The 16,446-nt window shown below is 52.1% G+C and overlaps 6 protein-coding genes across 6 annotated transcripts; 4 read left to right on the top strand and 2 right to left on the bottom strand.

Annotated features, from left to right (window-relative positions):
- Positions 1 to 692: 692 nt before the first annotated feature.
- Positions 693 to 2,746, bottom strand: A1O5_05418 (uncharacterized protein; the record flags this gene model as incomplete). Its single annotated transcript, XM_007746019.1, has 4 exons — positions 693 to 2,172; positions 2,221 to 2,434; positions 2,483 to 2,645; positions 2,699 to 2,746. 4 exons carry the CDS (start codon positions 2,744 to 2,746, stop codon positions 693 to 695), a joined length of 1,905 nt encoding a protein of 634 aa, XP_007744209.1.
- A 2,543-nt stretch (positions 2,747 to 5,289) lies between these two features.
- On the top strand, positions 5,290 to 6,166 carry A1O5_05417 (uncharacterized protein; the record flags this gene model as incomplete). The annotated part of the gene is made up of 2 exons (XM_007746018.1): positions 5,290 to 5,609; positions 5,662 to 6,166. 2 exons carry the CDS (start codon positions 5,290 to 5,292, stop codon positions 6,164 to 6,166), a joined length of 825 nt encoding a protein of 274 aa, XP_007744208.1.
- Positions 6,167 to 7,401: 1,235 nt separating this feature from the next.
- Positions 7,402 to 8,987, top strand: A1O5_05416 (uncharacterized protein; the record flags this gene model as incomplete). Its single annotated transcript, XM_007746017.1, has 2 exons — positions 7,402 to 7,575; positions 7,629 to 8,987. The coding sequence occupies 2 exons, from the start codon at positions 7,402 to 7,404 to the stop codon at positions 8,985 to 8,987; spliced, it is 1,533 nt and encodes a 510-aa protein (XP_007744207.1).
- Positions 8,988 to 9,564: 577 nt separating this feature from the next.
- Positions 9,565 to 10,488, bottom strand: A1O5_05415 (uncharacterized protein; the record flags this gene model as incomplete). Its single annotated transcript, XM_007746016.1, has 3 exons — positions 9,565 to 10,040; positions 10,109 to 10,355; positions 10,468 to 10,488. The coding sequence occupies 3 exons, from the start codon at positions 10,486 to 10,488 to the stop codon at positions 9,565 to 9,567; spliced, it is 744 nt and encodes a 247-aa protein (XP_007744206.1).
- A 977-nt stretch (positions 10,489 to 11,465) lies between these two features.
- A1O5_05414 (uncharacterized protein) lies at positions 11,466 to 13,224 on the top strand (the record flags this gene model as incomplete). Its single annotated transcript, XM_007746015.1, has 4 exons — positions 11,466 to 12,317; positions 12,365 to 12,524; positions 12,569 to 13,144; positions 13,199 to 13,224. The coding sequence occupies 4 exons, from the start codon at positions 11,466 to 11,468 to the stop codon at positions 13,222 to 13,224; spliced, it is 1,614 nt and encodes a 537-aa protein (XP_007744205.1).
- Positions 13,225 to 15,080: 1,856 nt separating this feature from the next.
- Positions 15,081 to 16,364, top strand: A1O5_05413 (uncharacterized protein; the record flags this gene model as incomplete). The annotated part of the gene is made up of 1 exon (XM_007746014.1): positions 15,081 to 16,364. One exon carries the CDS (start codon positions 15,081 to 15,083, stop codon positions 16,362 to 16,364), a length of 1,284 nt encoding a protein of 427 aa, XP_007744204.1.
- Between the last annotated feature and the right edge of the window lie 82 nt (positions 16,365 to 16,446).

Below are 16,446 nucleotides of genomic sequence, written 5' to 3'. Positions count from 1 at the left end.
GATACCCTGGACAAGATAAAAGCCACAAGGAAATGTTATACCAAGAGATTTATGAAAAAATTCCCTTCTCTGGGTTGAGACTATCGTGTGATGTGCAGATGGCTTCTGTTTCGAAAGGGCAGGCAAGGACAAGAAACCTCAAAGTGGATGATTACTGACCAGGAAGGGCAGGCAGGCAGGGCAGGGCAGGTGGTTTCTACCTCATATCCACAGTCTCACACGTAATAACAGCGACAGCAGCCGCTGTGAGCATGCTTCCACAACGGGGCTGTGGGGAGGAGAACGGTGTGTGGGTGGGTGGGTGCCAAAGAAGGCGGCCGCGTCCTGGGGGAAGGAGATATCACTAGACATGATACGGAGTATTAGATGGATGATTATGTACGAAAAGTGAAAGTGAAAGTGAAAGTGAGAAAGTGAGGCGGGTTGAATTGCATACATACCTAGAAGGCAACTTTTGGCATATCGGTCGAAGTCACTCACTACCTATGTGAGGAAGGGCTGAAATCTAGGCAACGAATCTATCTCATTTCCATCACCTTTTTTCAGGGGCACTGTGTTTTCTCTCTTTCTCTGTGATTGATCGTGTGCTAGGTACTATGTATGGACTTCCCATCCAAGATTGGATGTTGCTCTCCCCGTTCACCATCGCCGTCGCCATGAGACCACCCTACCCTCCACACACGTCAGCACACTCACAACTCCTCGTCATCCTCAGCTGCGGCGGAATGCAGATGTCCGGCAGCAGCCATATCCCTCAGCAACATCGCCAAACCCGGGGTAGGAGCCTGGTTGAAACGCTTGGGTGCCACAGGCTTGACTCGAGGGGGAGGGGGATCATATTTCTGGCCCTCGGCGGCTTCTTTCGAGAGGTGGCCGAAAACCTTGCGATCACCAATTATTGATGATGGAGAACGCATGACTGGTGCAGCGGGACGGTTAGTCAGACCGGAGGACGGCTCATCAGCCCACTTCGAATGGATGGTCTTATTGCTTGTGACAACCGAGGAAGGTCGAGCTGCTGGTTTCGCAGCGGTAGGCGGTGGGCCTGGGTCTTTCTTGACAATGGGAGATGAGATCGGTGCTGCCGCAATGTTGGTGTCGTTTGTCGCCAATGGCTCGCGAGGGGCGAACGGGTTGATAGGCCGGGATGGGCGAATTGCAATAGATGCGGTAGAGGCGAGCGTCGAAGAGGTCAAGGACGGCTCAAGGACAGGAGCAGCTTCAGGAACTGGCTTGGAAGGGAAATCGAGGACGACCTTGGTAGCAGCACTGCCAGGTTGGTTTCCAATCGCTTCCTTGAGACACAACAGTTCCTCTTCGAGGACATATCGACGACCATTGATAATGACGACTTTAGGGTTATCGGCAGCAAGGGCTTCACTGCTGACGTTGTCCAGGATTGGTGAGTCTAAAATGCTGCCACTGGGTGAGAGTGGACTGGCATGCGCAGTATCGGCGCCGCCATGAGCTGTTGGCATGAGACGATCACCGGATACCATAGCATCTTGAATACCAAGACCAATGAGATCATTGGTGACAGCCTGAATTCCGGTCAAGAGCTCTCCCTGGTTTGTGGTTGAGGTCGAGAAACCCGAGAGTGCAGCAGGGCTCGGTGCACCATCTGTATGCGTCGGGATATCGCCTGGGGCTAGAACGTTAGCAACGGAGAAGGAGAATTCGTCAACTGGAACTCGTCGAATAGAAGGATCATCAAGACGCTCAGCGGACGTATGCTTGAGCTGAGCAGTAGGCTCAGTTGAGGAAGGCAGTAGAGCGTCTTGGGAAGCATTCGCATCGGAAGGCGACGTCTCCTGGGCGTTTGTCTGCTCCTCCTGCATCCAAGTTCCTAATTTGCCCTTGACAGTCGACATAAACAGTGCTGGGTCTTCCACCAATTTAAACCCATAAGACTGAGCCGGAAGTGTAAGGGAACGCTGCTTGAGATTGAGTTCGTTTGCAGCAACTTTAGGAGTTGCATACATGACAGATGGCTTGTCCGTACTGGGTTTGCCAAGTGACTGGTTTATCTTCGCAATAAGTGCCATGGAAGGTGTACTTTCGAAAGCTGGAGGAGGCCAGGGCCGGGCCTGAACTGCCTTACTGTTCGGAAATAATGATTCCTTTGGCACAGCAGAAGGTGGACGCGTGCTGGGGACTGATTGAGCAGAATACCTTGAGCATATTCAGTCATGAAGAGAGGAACGCCTGGAAAATACTCACACTGGTGGAGGGCGATTATGGACGGAGACACTTCTCTTGCCGGTTCGTCGACCGCCACCATAGTCATTGTACGTATCTTCGAGGTCAAGCTTATGCCCGAGACGTTCCTCCTCTTGTCTCTTTTGCTGTTCCAAGCTATTGCGATGAGTATTGCCATCACCAACTTGTTTCTGGGTGAAGAGAGCGTCAACGGCTTCATCGCTCTGTCCGAAACCTAGAAAACGTCAGGCCACGAAGACACAATGCAAGTACACATTCTTACCTTGCCACTTGGACGTCTTCGCTATATTCTCACTCGCAATTCTGGCAGCTTCGGTGCCTTTGATATTGCACTCGCGCGTGAGAGAGATGGCTGGAAATGGACGGGCACGGTTGGAGTAGTCGCTTGTCTTGATCGCGTCTGCATTGTCTTCACAAAGGTCTGCCTGAAAAGCAAATTCAGCCAGAAGCTTCGGAGACTGTTTCATGATAAACATACCCGCTGAATCATCTTCAATTGATGTTCCTTCAGAGTGTTCGGAGACATTGGGGGCAAAACCTCGTCCTCAGACTCATCCTCCTCGCTCTTTACGTGGCGACGAGGTCCACGCCCCATTGATAGGCTCCAAAGGGTGTCAAAGGGATCTTAGAGAAGCTAAGTGAGAGGAAGACAGATAGATAAGCGTGCTGCCGGAGGTGTGCTGGAAGGATCACCAGCGGAAACGAGAATATCCCGACTGACCAACAAAACAAATTTCACACGGCTTGACCCGGGATTCTCTCAATGAGGTCCGGGATGCTGGGGTGTAAGGAGAGCTGCGGCTTGCTAAAAAGGACCCTGCACAGGATGAAGCTCTGGAAGAACAGTCGAGGAGGATGGAGAAGAGGAAGACGAGGGGCCGGCGAGGGAGGAGAAGAAGGCGAGAACGGTCACAATTTCAAGGTGAATTCAACAGAAGAACGTGTGAGGTGCTTGGCGAGAATTGATCGTTTCCAAGAGATTCCGGAACACTGGACGAGGGGGAAAAGAGGGGGAAAGCAACAGAGCTGCGTGGTGTTGTCAGAGCGGAATGATGTCGACGGGGAGGGCGCAGGAATTGTCAGAGGCGCACGCAGCGGCAGCGATGTGGAGGGAATAACCGACAACAGCCACAACCACAGTCGACGTCAGACAACGAAAGACGACTTGAGACCATTACCAAGAGAGTATAAGACAATGCCGGCTGATGCAATAGCCAGAGAGGCAAAGGAGGGTTGGGGACAAGGTTGTGCAGGTGCATGGCGAGCAGCCAAGTGTGGAGTTGAGACGAGACAAACATCTTTCCTTCGCCTGCTTGCATCCCTCATGAAAGGAGCCTCTTTGCACCTGTCAGGACAATCCACTGACAAGATTCTGTAGACGGAGTAAGATGGAGCATGGAGCGATGATCTGCTCTCGATTGCAACGTTGACTTCAAGCTTCGAGGTCTGCGCAGCTGCTGCCTTCCTCGCAAACCAAGAAGCGTCAAGACGCACGAGAGCATCATCGTCAATCACCAACCGTTGATCCATCTCAGATCACCTCATGCTGAGCATACCAAGATCTTCTGCTCAGTGCTGTGGCATCCAAGAACATCTCACCAGATCGCGGCGTATTGTCGAATTTCATCAGGAAGGATCTTTCCAAGACACGCGATGTGCTCTTTGTTTGGGTTTCTAACTCTGCAAGAACCTGCGATGTCTCAATTCAGCCCCAGATCAAATGCTCGTGTCGGGAACCAGTTCTGCCAAACAGACAATGAAAGAAAGGCGCTGAATTTGGCACAGTCGAAAATAAATGGTGTTGAGAACAGTTTGAAGAAGAACAGGAAGTTGGCAAGCCTTGCGCTAGGCGTCGACCAGGGGTTCACAGTCACCAAGGCCTTTTTGGACCTTTGGAGAGCAGTGGAGTCGATAGCTCTGATAGATCCGAGCTTCCCCGACCATTTTTAGCAACTGGTCAGCCTCATGAATGATGAAGGAGCCGGGATCTGGTCAGCATTCGGACCAGTCACCCGCCAAACGAGATACGACTCCCGTCCGGAGACCATACGGAGTACGGACCGCATAGGTATTAAGTGACCATACCTCCCGGTCATCTATGGTCCGGGATATTGAGTCTAGGCCATTATTCTCTGCCCACCTACCCAGTACTGGGTACCTACTTGTACTTGGTAGGCATTTTCAGTCTGCTTAGTGGCTATATGTTTTGCCGGAACCCCCAGGGGAACATTCGTTCGAGATAGACCAGGCGACTTTTGCCGGTGGACAGAGTTCTGGCAAGGATACTGGGTATCGTATGTATGGCTTGATAAGCAGTAGCGAGAGCAAGTCTTTGCATGTCCTCCGCACCTATCTAGTGTCTATCGTCGGCACCATATCCCGTTCTTTGCGAGCGAAAAGTGACACACCGCTCTCACACCAGCCCGCCAAAAAGGCAGGTTTACCGAAACACGCATGGTACTTTGCCGCGGATGGGAAGCAATCGTACTACTAGCCAGTGTTGAGAACTAAATCGGTCAAGAGGCAGCAATGCGGAGACCGAAGCTGCAAGCTCCCTGCTCTCAACGCTCAAGAAGACCCGAGCCAACGCCCCCAATCCCCCGCTCCAAGGGCCCAAACCCGCAGCCTAGCGGCCATTGACAGCCACCGGAAGCCATTGGCCGCCCAAGCGAAGCCTCTCCATTGAACACAAATGATGGATGAGATAGAGCCACTCCGGGAGCACCAGAGCTGTGCTTCATAAGGGCAACATCATCTCCCCCGACGCAGCTCCATCTCATTCCTGCTTCTGTTCCTTTTGGTCTCCCTTCACACCCCGACGAATCCCGCCGTCACTTGCATATCACCAACAACCCCAAACCGTGGCCGCCATTTCAACTCCCCGTTGCACCAATACTTCGTACAGGTGCCCCCTCCCCAAACATCATTCCACCATTCCAACCCTGCATATGAACCCCCCGCAAGACTACATCGATCACAACATCTTCCACACCATTCATTAACCTCGCGACCGTCCGTCCGGCATCTCTATACCTTTCTACTCTATAGTCTTTAGTCGTATCGGCCGTCATGGCAGCTCCTCGAGCATCCTCTTTCAAAGCCCTGCGCAACCTCCAGCGCACCCCTGGGTCGACCCCGGCCAAACGAAGCCTGCACATTACTGGTGTCCATGCCTCTCCGAGACCCATCGACCCCAATCATAAGAGCACCTATATGCCATGGACTCTGCAGGACCTCCGTCAAGAGTGCCAGAAGCGCACACTTTCAGCTTCTGGCACCAAGCACGAGCTGATTGACCGCCTGGCGGGCCATGACAGCTTACAAGCAAGAGCCTTTTCCATTGCCATGAAACGGATTGCCGTCGAGCAAACAAAAAAGCCTGTCTCAGGGTATGTTTGTCATCCCTCTTTTTGCGAGGTCTGAAACTGACCGCATCATCAGTCCCTCTGAAACCGCACCCCAGCGACACTTCAACGCCTCTCGCTCCCTCAAGGCGGTGGGCGACACGTCCACCATTGACTTTGCTTACCTCCCCAAGCTACATGAAGAGTCGTGGGGAATCAATCCTCCCTCCATCCGCGTTCCTATTCTGCCTTATATCCAATCCGACCAAGCCGAAGCAGTCTTGGAGAGACACCCGGAGCTGGATGCAGCTGCTGGAAGCTATCAAGATACCCGTGGTCAGGAGACGATTATGAAGCCACAGATTTTCACTGTTGGAGACGTCGCCGGTGGCCCTGCAAGTGCCATGAGCGATGTACACGATGGCCACCATCCAACCGAACTGTCAGTCGAGATGCTCACAGCTCTGACGGAGACGGTGGGCAAGAGTGCGCGCCAATTCGTGGATATGGTCAAAGACAAGGATGAGGCGACGGTCCGCAAGATCTGGACGGGATTCCTCGACGATCTCTTTGGGCAGCAGGGCAAGGGGGCCAAGCCATAACTGAGACTGCGTGCCGAAGCAGTGGCATCGGCGTTGCAACTGTCATGACAGCGTTGTAGCACGAGCGGTCTGTTTTTTCTTGTGGCCTATACCGAGAACCACATAATCTCATGTTGGTCTGGGTTGACGACGTATATTTGCTTTTAATCAAGCGCTCAGCGCACCTTTCGTATCGTGTGTCGTGTACCGAGTATCTCTTGTCATTTTGATGAGGGGCTCGATGGCAGATGTTAGTTGCCAGTCCGGTGGTGACAGTACCTATGGACGAGTGTTTCTTGTTTCTGATGCGACTCCACATAATTGCTACAGTAGATGATGATACCCGCTGTTCGACTCCACAAAACCTCCACTCTGCCATCTCTCAGCTTCCGGCCATTCCATTCTGTTGCCCCCCTCGAGCTCAAGCCCCCTTTCGCAGACCTCGAACTAACGCTTTCTCCCTGCTTGGTCCGTGCCAAATTGAGCTCGTGAACTCGTCCAGTTACCGATGTGTCTGAGGATGTCTTCGCCATTCCCTTGTGGCAAAGAGATCTGATCTAGACACTGGATCTCGATACACCCCGCTCCCTGTCAAAGGTTCCTCAGCGCCTACACAAAACATTTGGCCATGAGGGCAACCTGGGGGGAGTCACCCTCCAGCCACAAAGGGGTTGGGCCCGAGCCCTGGCCATGACTGACGCCAGAGGGCCCTGCGTCCGTTTCGGGGCGCATTCTTAGGGACCAATCGAGAGAGCACGTAAAAGATCGTCAGGTACGCGAACTGCCTTCGCTGCTCCATTTGGCCTTTTACCCCCTGGATGACGACCCGCTTCTAGATGCACTGATGCACTTGATGCACTTGGCATGGCGGACGCTGTGGCTTCAGACTCCAGAGGTATGTGGTGGGAGCCAACCTCTTGGAAGAACTTCAAAAAGTGATATGCTGTTCACGACTCTGCTTTACCGGATCTTGCATTGCAATTCACTACCTACCTAAGGTATTATCGCTGTACTTTTATCCCGAGCCGTCTTTTGGGATCTCTTGATTGAGAATCCCTCGAGCTCTGTCTTTGGCTCCTACTGTATTGTCTATTGCACTCTTCCATTATCCGTTGAACTTGGGCAGGATACCAAATCGAGAAACACGCCTTGCTGCAATACACTTAATCTGGACAGGCTCCCTGGGGTTTAAACCAAAAGAAAACTCGATAAACGCAAATGGAGTGATTTTGTATTTTGCATGAACGCAGATAACCATGCATCGTCGTTGGTTATCATTGCCTTTGCTCTCTAGCTGTGTTTCTGCATTCTATCCCTACCATGCTGGCGATGGAGGAAATGAGAACAGCAAGAGATTCATCCCATTGGATCTTGAGTTCCCGCGTGAGGATGACTCGGGTGTGGTGGCCATCGACATCAAGAAGGCAATAGTGAGTCCAGGGCTTCGTCGAGACGGACTTCAAAATTCTAATCCACCTCGCAGATGAAAAGGAATAATATGTTCCCGGTTGTGAACTCCTCAGCCCCCAATGTCCCTAACGCCATGGCGATTAACGAAGACGGCAACGACTATACCTACTTCTCCACCGTGAAATTTGGTTCCAAGGGTCAAGAGATGTATATGTTGATCGACAGCGGGTCAGCCAATACCTGGGTCATGGGCTCAAATTGCAAATCCAATGCCTGTCAAATACACAATACGTATGGCAGTGAAGACTCGAGCACAATGCAGACGACCACTCAAGCTTGGAGTATGACTTATGGCACAGGGCAAGTTGAGGGAGTGGTAGTCAAAGACACGGTGCGTTTGGCGAACTATACCATCGAGCTGGGTTTCGGCCTCGCCTCCTCAGCATCAGATGATTTCAACAATTATCCTATGGATGGCATCTTGGGGCTTGGACGACCCGCCTCGGACGCGCTGGGCTCGCCGACTATCATGCAAGTGTTAAAGGACAAAGCCCATTTGTCCGCAAATATTTTGGGAATCCACCTACAGCGAAGCTCTGACGGGACCAAAGATGGCCAGATTACCTTTGGCGGCATTGACTTGTCCAAATTCAACGGCGAACTGTCATACTCCAAAACAATCAACGACAACAGCTGGCAAATTGCTGCGAGCGACGCAGGCGTGGACAGCAAATCAGTGGGCTTCCAGTCGAAAACCGCTATCATCGACACGGGGACATCATACATCTTGATGCCTCCGTCTGACGCAGACGCTCTGCATCAGCTGATCCCTGGCAGTTCTCAAAACGGCGAAATCTACACGGTACCTTGTTCCTCTTCGGCCAATGTTTATTTCACGATCTCCGGTGTGAAGTACTCGGTTTCTCCTCAGGACTACATTGGCAAGCAAAGCGGCAGTAGTGGAAGCTGCCAGAGTAACATTATCGGGCACCAGGCTTTTGGGCTGGACGACTGGATTTTGGGTGACGTGTTTCTCAAAAACGTTTACACGGTCTTGGACTTTGACAATGCGAAAATTGGATTTGGCACGAAATCTGGAGCGGCTTCAGGCAGTGACAACGCTGCGACCACCTCCGCCTTGATGTCGTCCGCAACAAGCAGCGCTACCTCGACCACGTCGCCCGCACCGACCACCAGCTCTGGCACAGGTTCCAGACGCCAAACGACAATGTCGACATCGACAACATCAAAACCAAACACCTCATCCACTGGCGCCGCTGCCACGTCCACGTCTACGGGAGCAGGCGACAGCAGCCCCTTTGGAGAATCGAGCAACTCGAGTTCATCCTCCTCCTCGGCAGTGGCCGACACCAGGCCCAGCCTATTCCTGCCGCTAATGGCAATTGCATTCTTGGTGGGACTTATTTTGTAATCAGATCATTTTGTTGGTCCATGCCGTCGTCCTTAAAGTACGGACACGGGGGACGGGGGACGGGCACAGGCCACGACACGAAAGGAAGCAAAGGGAAACAAGCAGGAACCCCTGTGCATATCAGGTAAAAAAATCCGGCACCCAGAGCATTATTCATTGTATATACAGCGCCTTTAGTTATTGTTTAGTGTTTAGAACTCGACGCGGAGCTTGAGGCACCAGTCCTCCTACTACGTATTATCACTAGAGTGAAATCCCAGTGTTGATTTTTTGCACCAACTTCGAATGCGTGGTCCACATGAAAGGTCTCACTCACGAGTTGTGGCTGCGCTCGTTTACAAGTGGAGAATAAGCACGTACGAGTAGAATATTGCGTCAACGTCTAAACCCTACGGGGACGTTACGCAATAGGTAGGAGCGACAACAGAGTCGTATCTTGTTGCTGAGAGCGACAGCTAGACTATGCCTGGCCCCAAGACCATCGTGTCTTTCGTATAGCTTCCCGAGCTGTTTTGAATGGGCAAAATCGGCACGATCAAAGGGGGAGCGCTCCGTCTCTCAGTGCGTTGTTCCTAGCTCAAGCAGTCGACCAGCCTTTATCGACCTTCAACTCGGCGCCATTCAGCCCGGGCGCGCTGGCTAAAAACAGAATCGCCCTCGCCATGTCTCCCGGCTCGCAGTTTCCCACCGACGTCGCCATGGTCGGCATCACCGTATCCATTCCTACCTTGTTGGGGATGGATTTGCTGTTCTTCATGATATCCGTGCTCACGCCGCCGGGGAACAGGATGTTGCACTGAATGCCCTCCTTGGCGTACATCCAGGCCGTGTTGCGCGAGAGGCCGAGCAAGGCGTGCTTGGAGGTCGTGTAGGCGACGCCAGCGGTGCCGCCCTTGATCGAAGCCAGAGAACCGACGTTGACTATGCGGCCCTTCTGTTCCGTCGTCTTCGTCAGGAAGTGGTTGATGCAGGCGCGCATCGTGTTCAAAGGGCCGTTGAGGTTGATGTTCATGACACGGTTCCAGATTTCGTTTGACACGTCGCCGACCCGCTCTGAGCATGGAGGATAAGAGTGTTAGTTTTGTCGGGAACTTCCTCCTAGTGGAGGCCACCTGTCTTACCAAACTGATCCATGACCCCGGCGACGTTGACAAGGGCGTCGATGGTGGACCACTTGTCCAGAACTTGCTTGATTGCTGCATTCACGGACTCCTCTGACGAGACGTCGCATTTGATATTGAGCCGTTGGGCATCAGTTGATGGTGGAGCGTCGACAATGTCCAGTGCTGCGAGTTTGGCGCCTTGTTCCAGAAACAGTTGAGCCGTTGCTGCGCCGATTCCATTGGAGGCTCCTGTCAGCACGATGACCTGGTTGGATCAAAAGAGGATCAGAATACATGAGGCATTGATATATCTTTCGGAAATGGAGGGGTGAGATCTTTCTTTCCTTTTCCTTGGGGAAGTTGAGTGGTCGGCTTACCTTATCCTTGAAGTCCGCCATCGCGAAAGATTAGTTCTGGATCTTACGATAAAAGGAGTGAGCCTGGGGCCACTGGTTATAAAGATAAAAGTTTCCTCCTGATGCAGACACGAACCTACACCCCAGGTTGAGACAAGCCCAAGTCTTTGCACCTTGGCAGATCCTCATATCGTGTTCTTTACCTCTTCCCACCAAGGGTACGCAGGGTAAGCAGACCACTAAGATGCTGCGGATCCGAATGCAGAAATAATTGCCAGTCCCGAATGGCGTGAGGTCCTAAGGATCATTTCAGGCCCTTCATTTGGAGTCGGAAATGACCCCGGGCCTTGGTCAATGTGGGGTCATTTGCATAAAAGTTATGAAGAGCAAAGTGCGCTGCGTATGCCTTGATTCTCTTTCAATTTTCGGTAAGACTTGGATGATTGGCGGTGAAGCGAGAGCCTGATGGTTGTCGGTGCCTGACGAGTGATAACAAGGTACTCCATATTTCGTAAACTGGTCCTTAGTCCGCGACCAACGCATTGAGTTTCTCAAGGTCCCAGCTGGCAACGTGCAAGGCTGACGCTAACTTGTCGGCGTTAGCCATTGTTGTAGAGTCAAGGGGTCACGGCCGAGGTGTTGCAAGGTCTGCTCCCAAATATGCCTCTCAAACCATTTTGAACTTGAAGAACGGAGGATGTTGTGAACACGAGTAGAGCCGTCTACTTCCCGCTTCTCTTCAGGGAGCACGAGCGGAAAAGGCTCAAGAATGGCTGAAACGATCACAAAAGTTTCAAGGGAAACGGCGTGATCCCGTTCAAGTGCTCACCCGTAATTCAACAGATCGGTGCACGGAGGTTGTGCGCAGACAGCACGTGCTGAGGCTGCAGACGCCCTCGACCTGCAAGGTGCATATGCCTCGTAACATTGAAGATGACAACTCGCCCTCTTCCTCGTCCACCCATTACTCGCCAACATTCTTTTCCTGTGGCCGGAGGGCGAGATGAAATTCGTGCGAGATGCCAGCAGATGACGAAGATTCAAATGGATCTGTCAAAGACATCGCCAATGGCAAGATCGAGGGCTACACACACCTCCTCGCATCTGCAGAGCCTACGTCAACCCTGACTGCGGACTCCCCGACTGGCTCAGTCAGTCATGACAATCGACCCCCTTCGCTGAGACAGTCTTCTCTCTCACATCCTCGCCCTGATGGCACCCCCCGAACGACGAACCGAGTACGGTTCGACATCGACGAGCAGTCGACCATCCGAGATCCAGAGGAGTGGGTCGACGACGAGGATTACCTCACTTCTCCGAGCCAGCATGCTCCCCTGTTGACCGATATCACTCCCCCGGCGCAGTCCCCCTTTCTCTCCGAATCCTTCCAGCCAGAGGACCATTTGCCCGACGCAAGGCCCAAGAGTGGGATGCGCAGTGCGTTTATGAATATGGCCAACTCTATCATTGGGGCTGGCATTATTGGTCAACCGTATGCTTTCCGGCAAGCTGGTATGACCATGGGCATCATACTGCTTGTTAGTCTGACAGTCACCGTGGACTGGACAATTCGCTTGATCGTCATCAACAGCAAACTGTCTGGAGCAGACTCCTTTCAGGCGACTATGCAACATTGCTTTGGGTCCAGTGGGTTAGTCGCTATTTCGGTCGCACAGTGGGCGTTCGCGTTTGGCGGGATGATTGCGTTTTGTATAATTGTTGGAGATACTATCCCACACGTCATCGAAGCATTGATCCCCGGATTGAGGGACATCCCTTTTCTATGGCTTCTGACCGATCGAAGAGCTGTCATTGTCCTTTTCATATTGGGTATTAGCTGGCTATTGAGTCTCTACAGGGATATCGCAAAGGTCTGCACCTCTCAATGCAAAGACGAGGCCCACGCTAACAGCAGCAGCTCGCAAAAGCCTCGACATTGGCGTTGATCAGCATGCTGATCATCATTGTGACAGTCGTCACTCAGGGAGCGGTTGTCGATTCAGACCTGCGAGGTAGTCTGAGAGGACTGCTCTTTGTCAATGATGGATTCTTTCAAGCCGTTGGGGTGATTTCTTTCGGTACGGCTCGTCCCCTTGTGATTAGCACAAACTAATTTGTTCAGCTTTCGTCTGCCATCACAACTCCTTGTTGATCTACGGCTCTCTCAAAACACCCACTTTAGACCGATTTTCGACTGTGACCCATTACAGCACCTTCATCTCCCTGGTTGCCTGCCTTGTCTTGGCTTTGGCGGGTTTCCTCACATTCGGCGACAAGACCAAGGGCAATGTATTGAACAATTTCCCGTCACAAGGACATGTGCTGGTCCAGATTGCTCGACTATGCTTTGGGCTCAACATGCTCACCACCCTTCCTCTTGAGTGTTTTGTCTGCAGAGAAGTGATGAACAATTACTGGTTCCCCGAGGAACCTTACCAGCCCAACCGACATTTGATTTTCAGCAGTGCCCTGGTGGTTAGCGCGATGTCGATCAGCTTGATCACATGCGATCTCGGGGCTGTTTTCGAACTGATTGGGGCAACCAGTGCTTGTGCATTGGCATACATTTTACCGCCGTTGTGTTATATCAAGCTCAGCACTAGAAGCTGGAAGACAATTCCAGCAGTGGCTTGTATTGTATTTGGATTTGCTGTCATGACTGTGAGTCTGGTGATGGCCATGAAGAAGATTATCAAAAGTAAGTATTCGCTTATCACAGTCGTATTGATACCGCTGACTAGGGCCTCCTCAGACGAAGGCGAGACTCATCAATGTTAGATCAATAGATATGAAGAAGACAGACAGAATTAATACGCCAGATCGCGCCAATTCTTTGTCACGTCTAGAGACCGGATTGACTGGCCGGTCGGACCTTTACTCTCGCTTCACCGCTGCCGAATTTGGCACCATATTGATTTCTCGGAGCACTTATACCTGATGTTTTCCATTCCTCGAAATGTGATAGAATCGGAACTCGGAGGGGAGAATGTAAGAGACGTGATTGGCCCCAAGGTTGATACATATGCGATGCACGCTACTAATGTCCAAAAGGGAGAGGATGCTATTATTGAAGTGCTGGACTGGACTATGTGCCTTTGCAGCTGAAACAAGCTGCATCTTTGCAGAACACACCAAAGGCGTGTATATGCCCTTCCCAATGTCCCTGAAGGAAAAGACAACCCGGTGTTGGCGCCTGCGTTCCTTTTTCCATTACACCTTGAGAGTAATTTGCAACGAGGGCTAGTATCGTGAAGGACATCAAAATAGAATCTAAGCGCCTTTCATGACGACGAGAGGGCATCTATCAATCCACCCAGTGAAGGAAAAAGAAAAAAGTAACCTCAGGCACACAGCGCTGAAGAACGCAGAAGGCATTTCTCGCTGATTCATAAGTAGGAGAACTTCGGCGAATGTAGTCCCTGGGGTCACTGACAAGGCCGCAACTGAAACTGGCCTCCAACTCAATCGTACATGGACCCATGTTCTCTGTGTTCCTGAATCTCGGAGATAGAGAGAGAATTTCAAAAAGCAAAATCAGAGATGGAAGGTCGTTATCGCTTAGTTGATATGACATTGGGTCACACCACATCGAGCAGACCTACCTGTTATCTGGGAAGACATGCAAAAGGGTGCCACGGGTGAGAAACCTTGAGCAACGTGGCTCATCGGCGACCAAAGTTCGTGTATCTTGACGCACGCCAACCGCACCCTTCCGAGATGATATGCATGGTATTCCCATTGCACAGGCAGATTGCCGATTGGATGTGCAGCACCGTTGCCGATAATTGGGGCTCCGTTGATGGCACTTCCAGGCTAATATGCACCAGCATCGTCAGCCAGCCGAGCAGATTGGACAGGCAATGCAGATCGGTAGGGTCGCGGCGGGGTGGGACGTGGCATGAAGAGAGTGGGCATGCCGAGGCGAAGGAGCTTGGATGGGGAACTGGAGTGTTTGAAGTCCTGGTCGATATGATGACAAGATGGTGACAGCCTTGTTCAGGAGGCAGACCCGATGGCGCTAGTCCCTAAAGCAGTCAAGCGATATCTAGCCTTGTGGTCCTGGGCCAATCATGTGTATTTCACGTCCCTCCGCCGGCCTCCTGCATTTCTTCGCAAATCGTGCGACACTCTCTTCAAGCGGCGGCTCAACCAACCACACATCATCCAGCGGGTTTTCGTCCTTTGTTTCATACTGGATCTGCGCTTCATTTTCTGCTCACTGGGGCACTGTCTAGGTTGGCCTGCTGGATTCCCAACCTTCCAACGCCCCTACAATTTCCTCGCAATGCATCACCCTAGAATGGCAACTCCGCTGGCAGTCAGCTTTTGCAGTGCTTTTCCTTTCCTTTTGCTTTTGTGCTTTTTTGTTTTCTTTGCTTCTGAGTTCTCATCAACTCGCCGTCGTTCCTTTGAACATTGCTTCAAACGTCCTAGAGACGTCAGTCACTCTTTTTTTTTTCATTCGAAACCCGTCACTCCTTTTCCCGCACATTCATTTTCCCAAGCGGGTTGATCCCGACATATCAAACAGCTCAATCCGAGGCAAAGGAAGTTTTGACAACTTTCCACGAGACTAGAAACCCACAAAAAGGAAGAAGATTCTGACGAGAAATACGAACCAAGATCAAGCCAAAATGCATTTCCAGACCGTGGCACTTGTGGTGGCTTCCTTGACGTTGGCGCAGGCTCGCCCTGACGGGTTCACTTATAGACTCCCTAAACGTCAATTCACCAATGACACCACCTCGTCAAACTCACCCGAAATGACCACATCCAGTGCGATTGTCGATGGCGCAAGCACAGGCGCATTGACATCTACAATCAGCCCAGTTGTTGAAGATGTCTCCGTAACCAGCGGCTCCGGTGCCGGCACCACCTCCTCAATGATCAGTTGGGCCGATTGGACATCATCGAGCAGCAATGGCGAGTCCACTATTGACGGCGTGAAGACCTCGTCCCTGACAGCGACTCCGATGACGACTTCTTCGACAACCACATCCATCAGCGCTGTCGTTGAGGCCATCACCACTTCGGCTTCGGCTTCTCCTAGCACCACTATGAGCACGGAAACTTGGCTAGACTGGACGTCCTCGACGTCCAAGAGCACCAGCGCCATCGTAGGGGCCGAGACAGCTTCTACATCCACTACAAGTGCAGAAGAAACCTGGGTCGACTGGACCTCCGCTATTACTTCTGGTGGGAGCTCACCCGTCAATGCAGCTGTCACCTCAACTACCAGCGGGCCAATGACCTGGTCAGACTGGCCGATGACAACCACCACGGTCTCATCCGGCGAGGAAGTTGCTGTCACAACGACTGTGGAGGATACTACTGTGACCTTGACTATGGGCGCTGGGAAATCAGCGTCTGTCATTACTACCACTATTCGCATGACCAAGACTTTGACTTTGACGAGTACTATTTATGCCACCATAACTCGACCATCGGGTAGGCCACAGGGAGCCGGAGACGTCAAGAACGTAGCTGCGGCAAGCACGGAAGGTACCACCACCATCACATTACAATCCACGACCACCGAGACAATCACTGTCTACCCCGTAGAGACGGGCGCTGGTGGTGCCGGCGGAGCTGGCAAGGAAGGAGGTGCTTGCCGTGTTGCATATGTCACCGTTACCGAGGTTTTGCAAAGCACCATCACCGTCACAGCGACGCCAAGTGCGAACAAGCCTGAGAACAAGCCTTCGTTTGAACCCACTTTCAAGCCTTCGCCACCGGTAGCGGCGATTGACGTCTCCACTTCAGCCACGAGCTCGACCACGAGCACACCCAGCACAACCAGCACGATGATATCGGCCAGCTATGGGTTTGGGAACGGCACCGAGACAAGAAGGCACCGCCCAAGCTCTGGATTTGTGACCATGTCCAAGTATACCACTCCAGCGGGATGGAAGCCATGAGATGCTCAACCACGGGATGCTTTGGAAGTGCCACACACAGGAGAGAGGGGACGTTAGAAACGAAGGGGAGACCAATCTTTTC

The sequence above is a fragment of the Cladophialophora psammophila genome, assembly GCF_000585535.1.
Source record: "Cladophialophora psammophila CBS 110553 chromosome Unknown aczJe-supercont1.7, whole genome shotgun sequence".
Lineage (NCBI taxonomy): Eukaryota > Fungi > Ascomycota > Eurotiomycetes > Chaetothyriales > Herpotrichiellaceae > Cladophialophora > Cladophialophora psammophila.
Note: the sequence above shows the minus strand (reverse complement) of the source record. Positions and strands in the feature narration are given on the sequence as shown.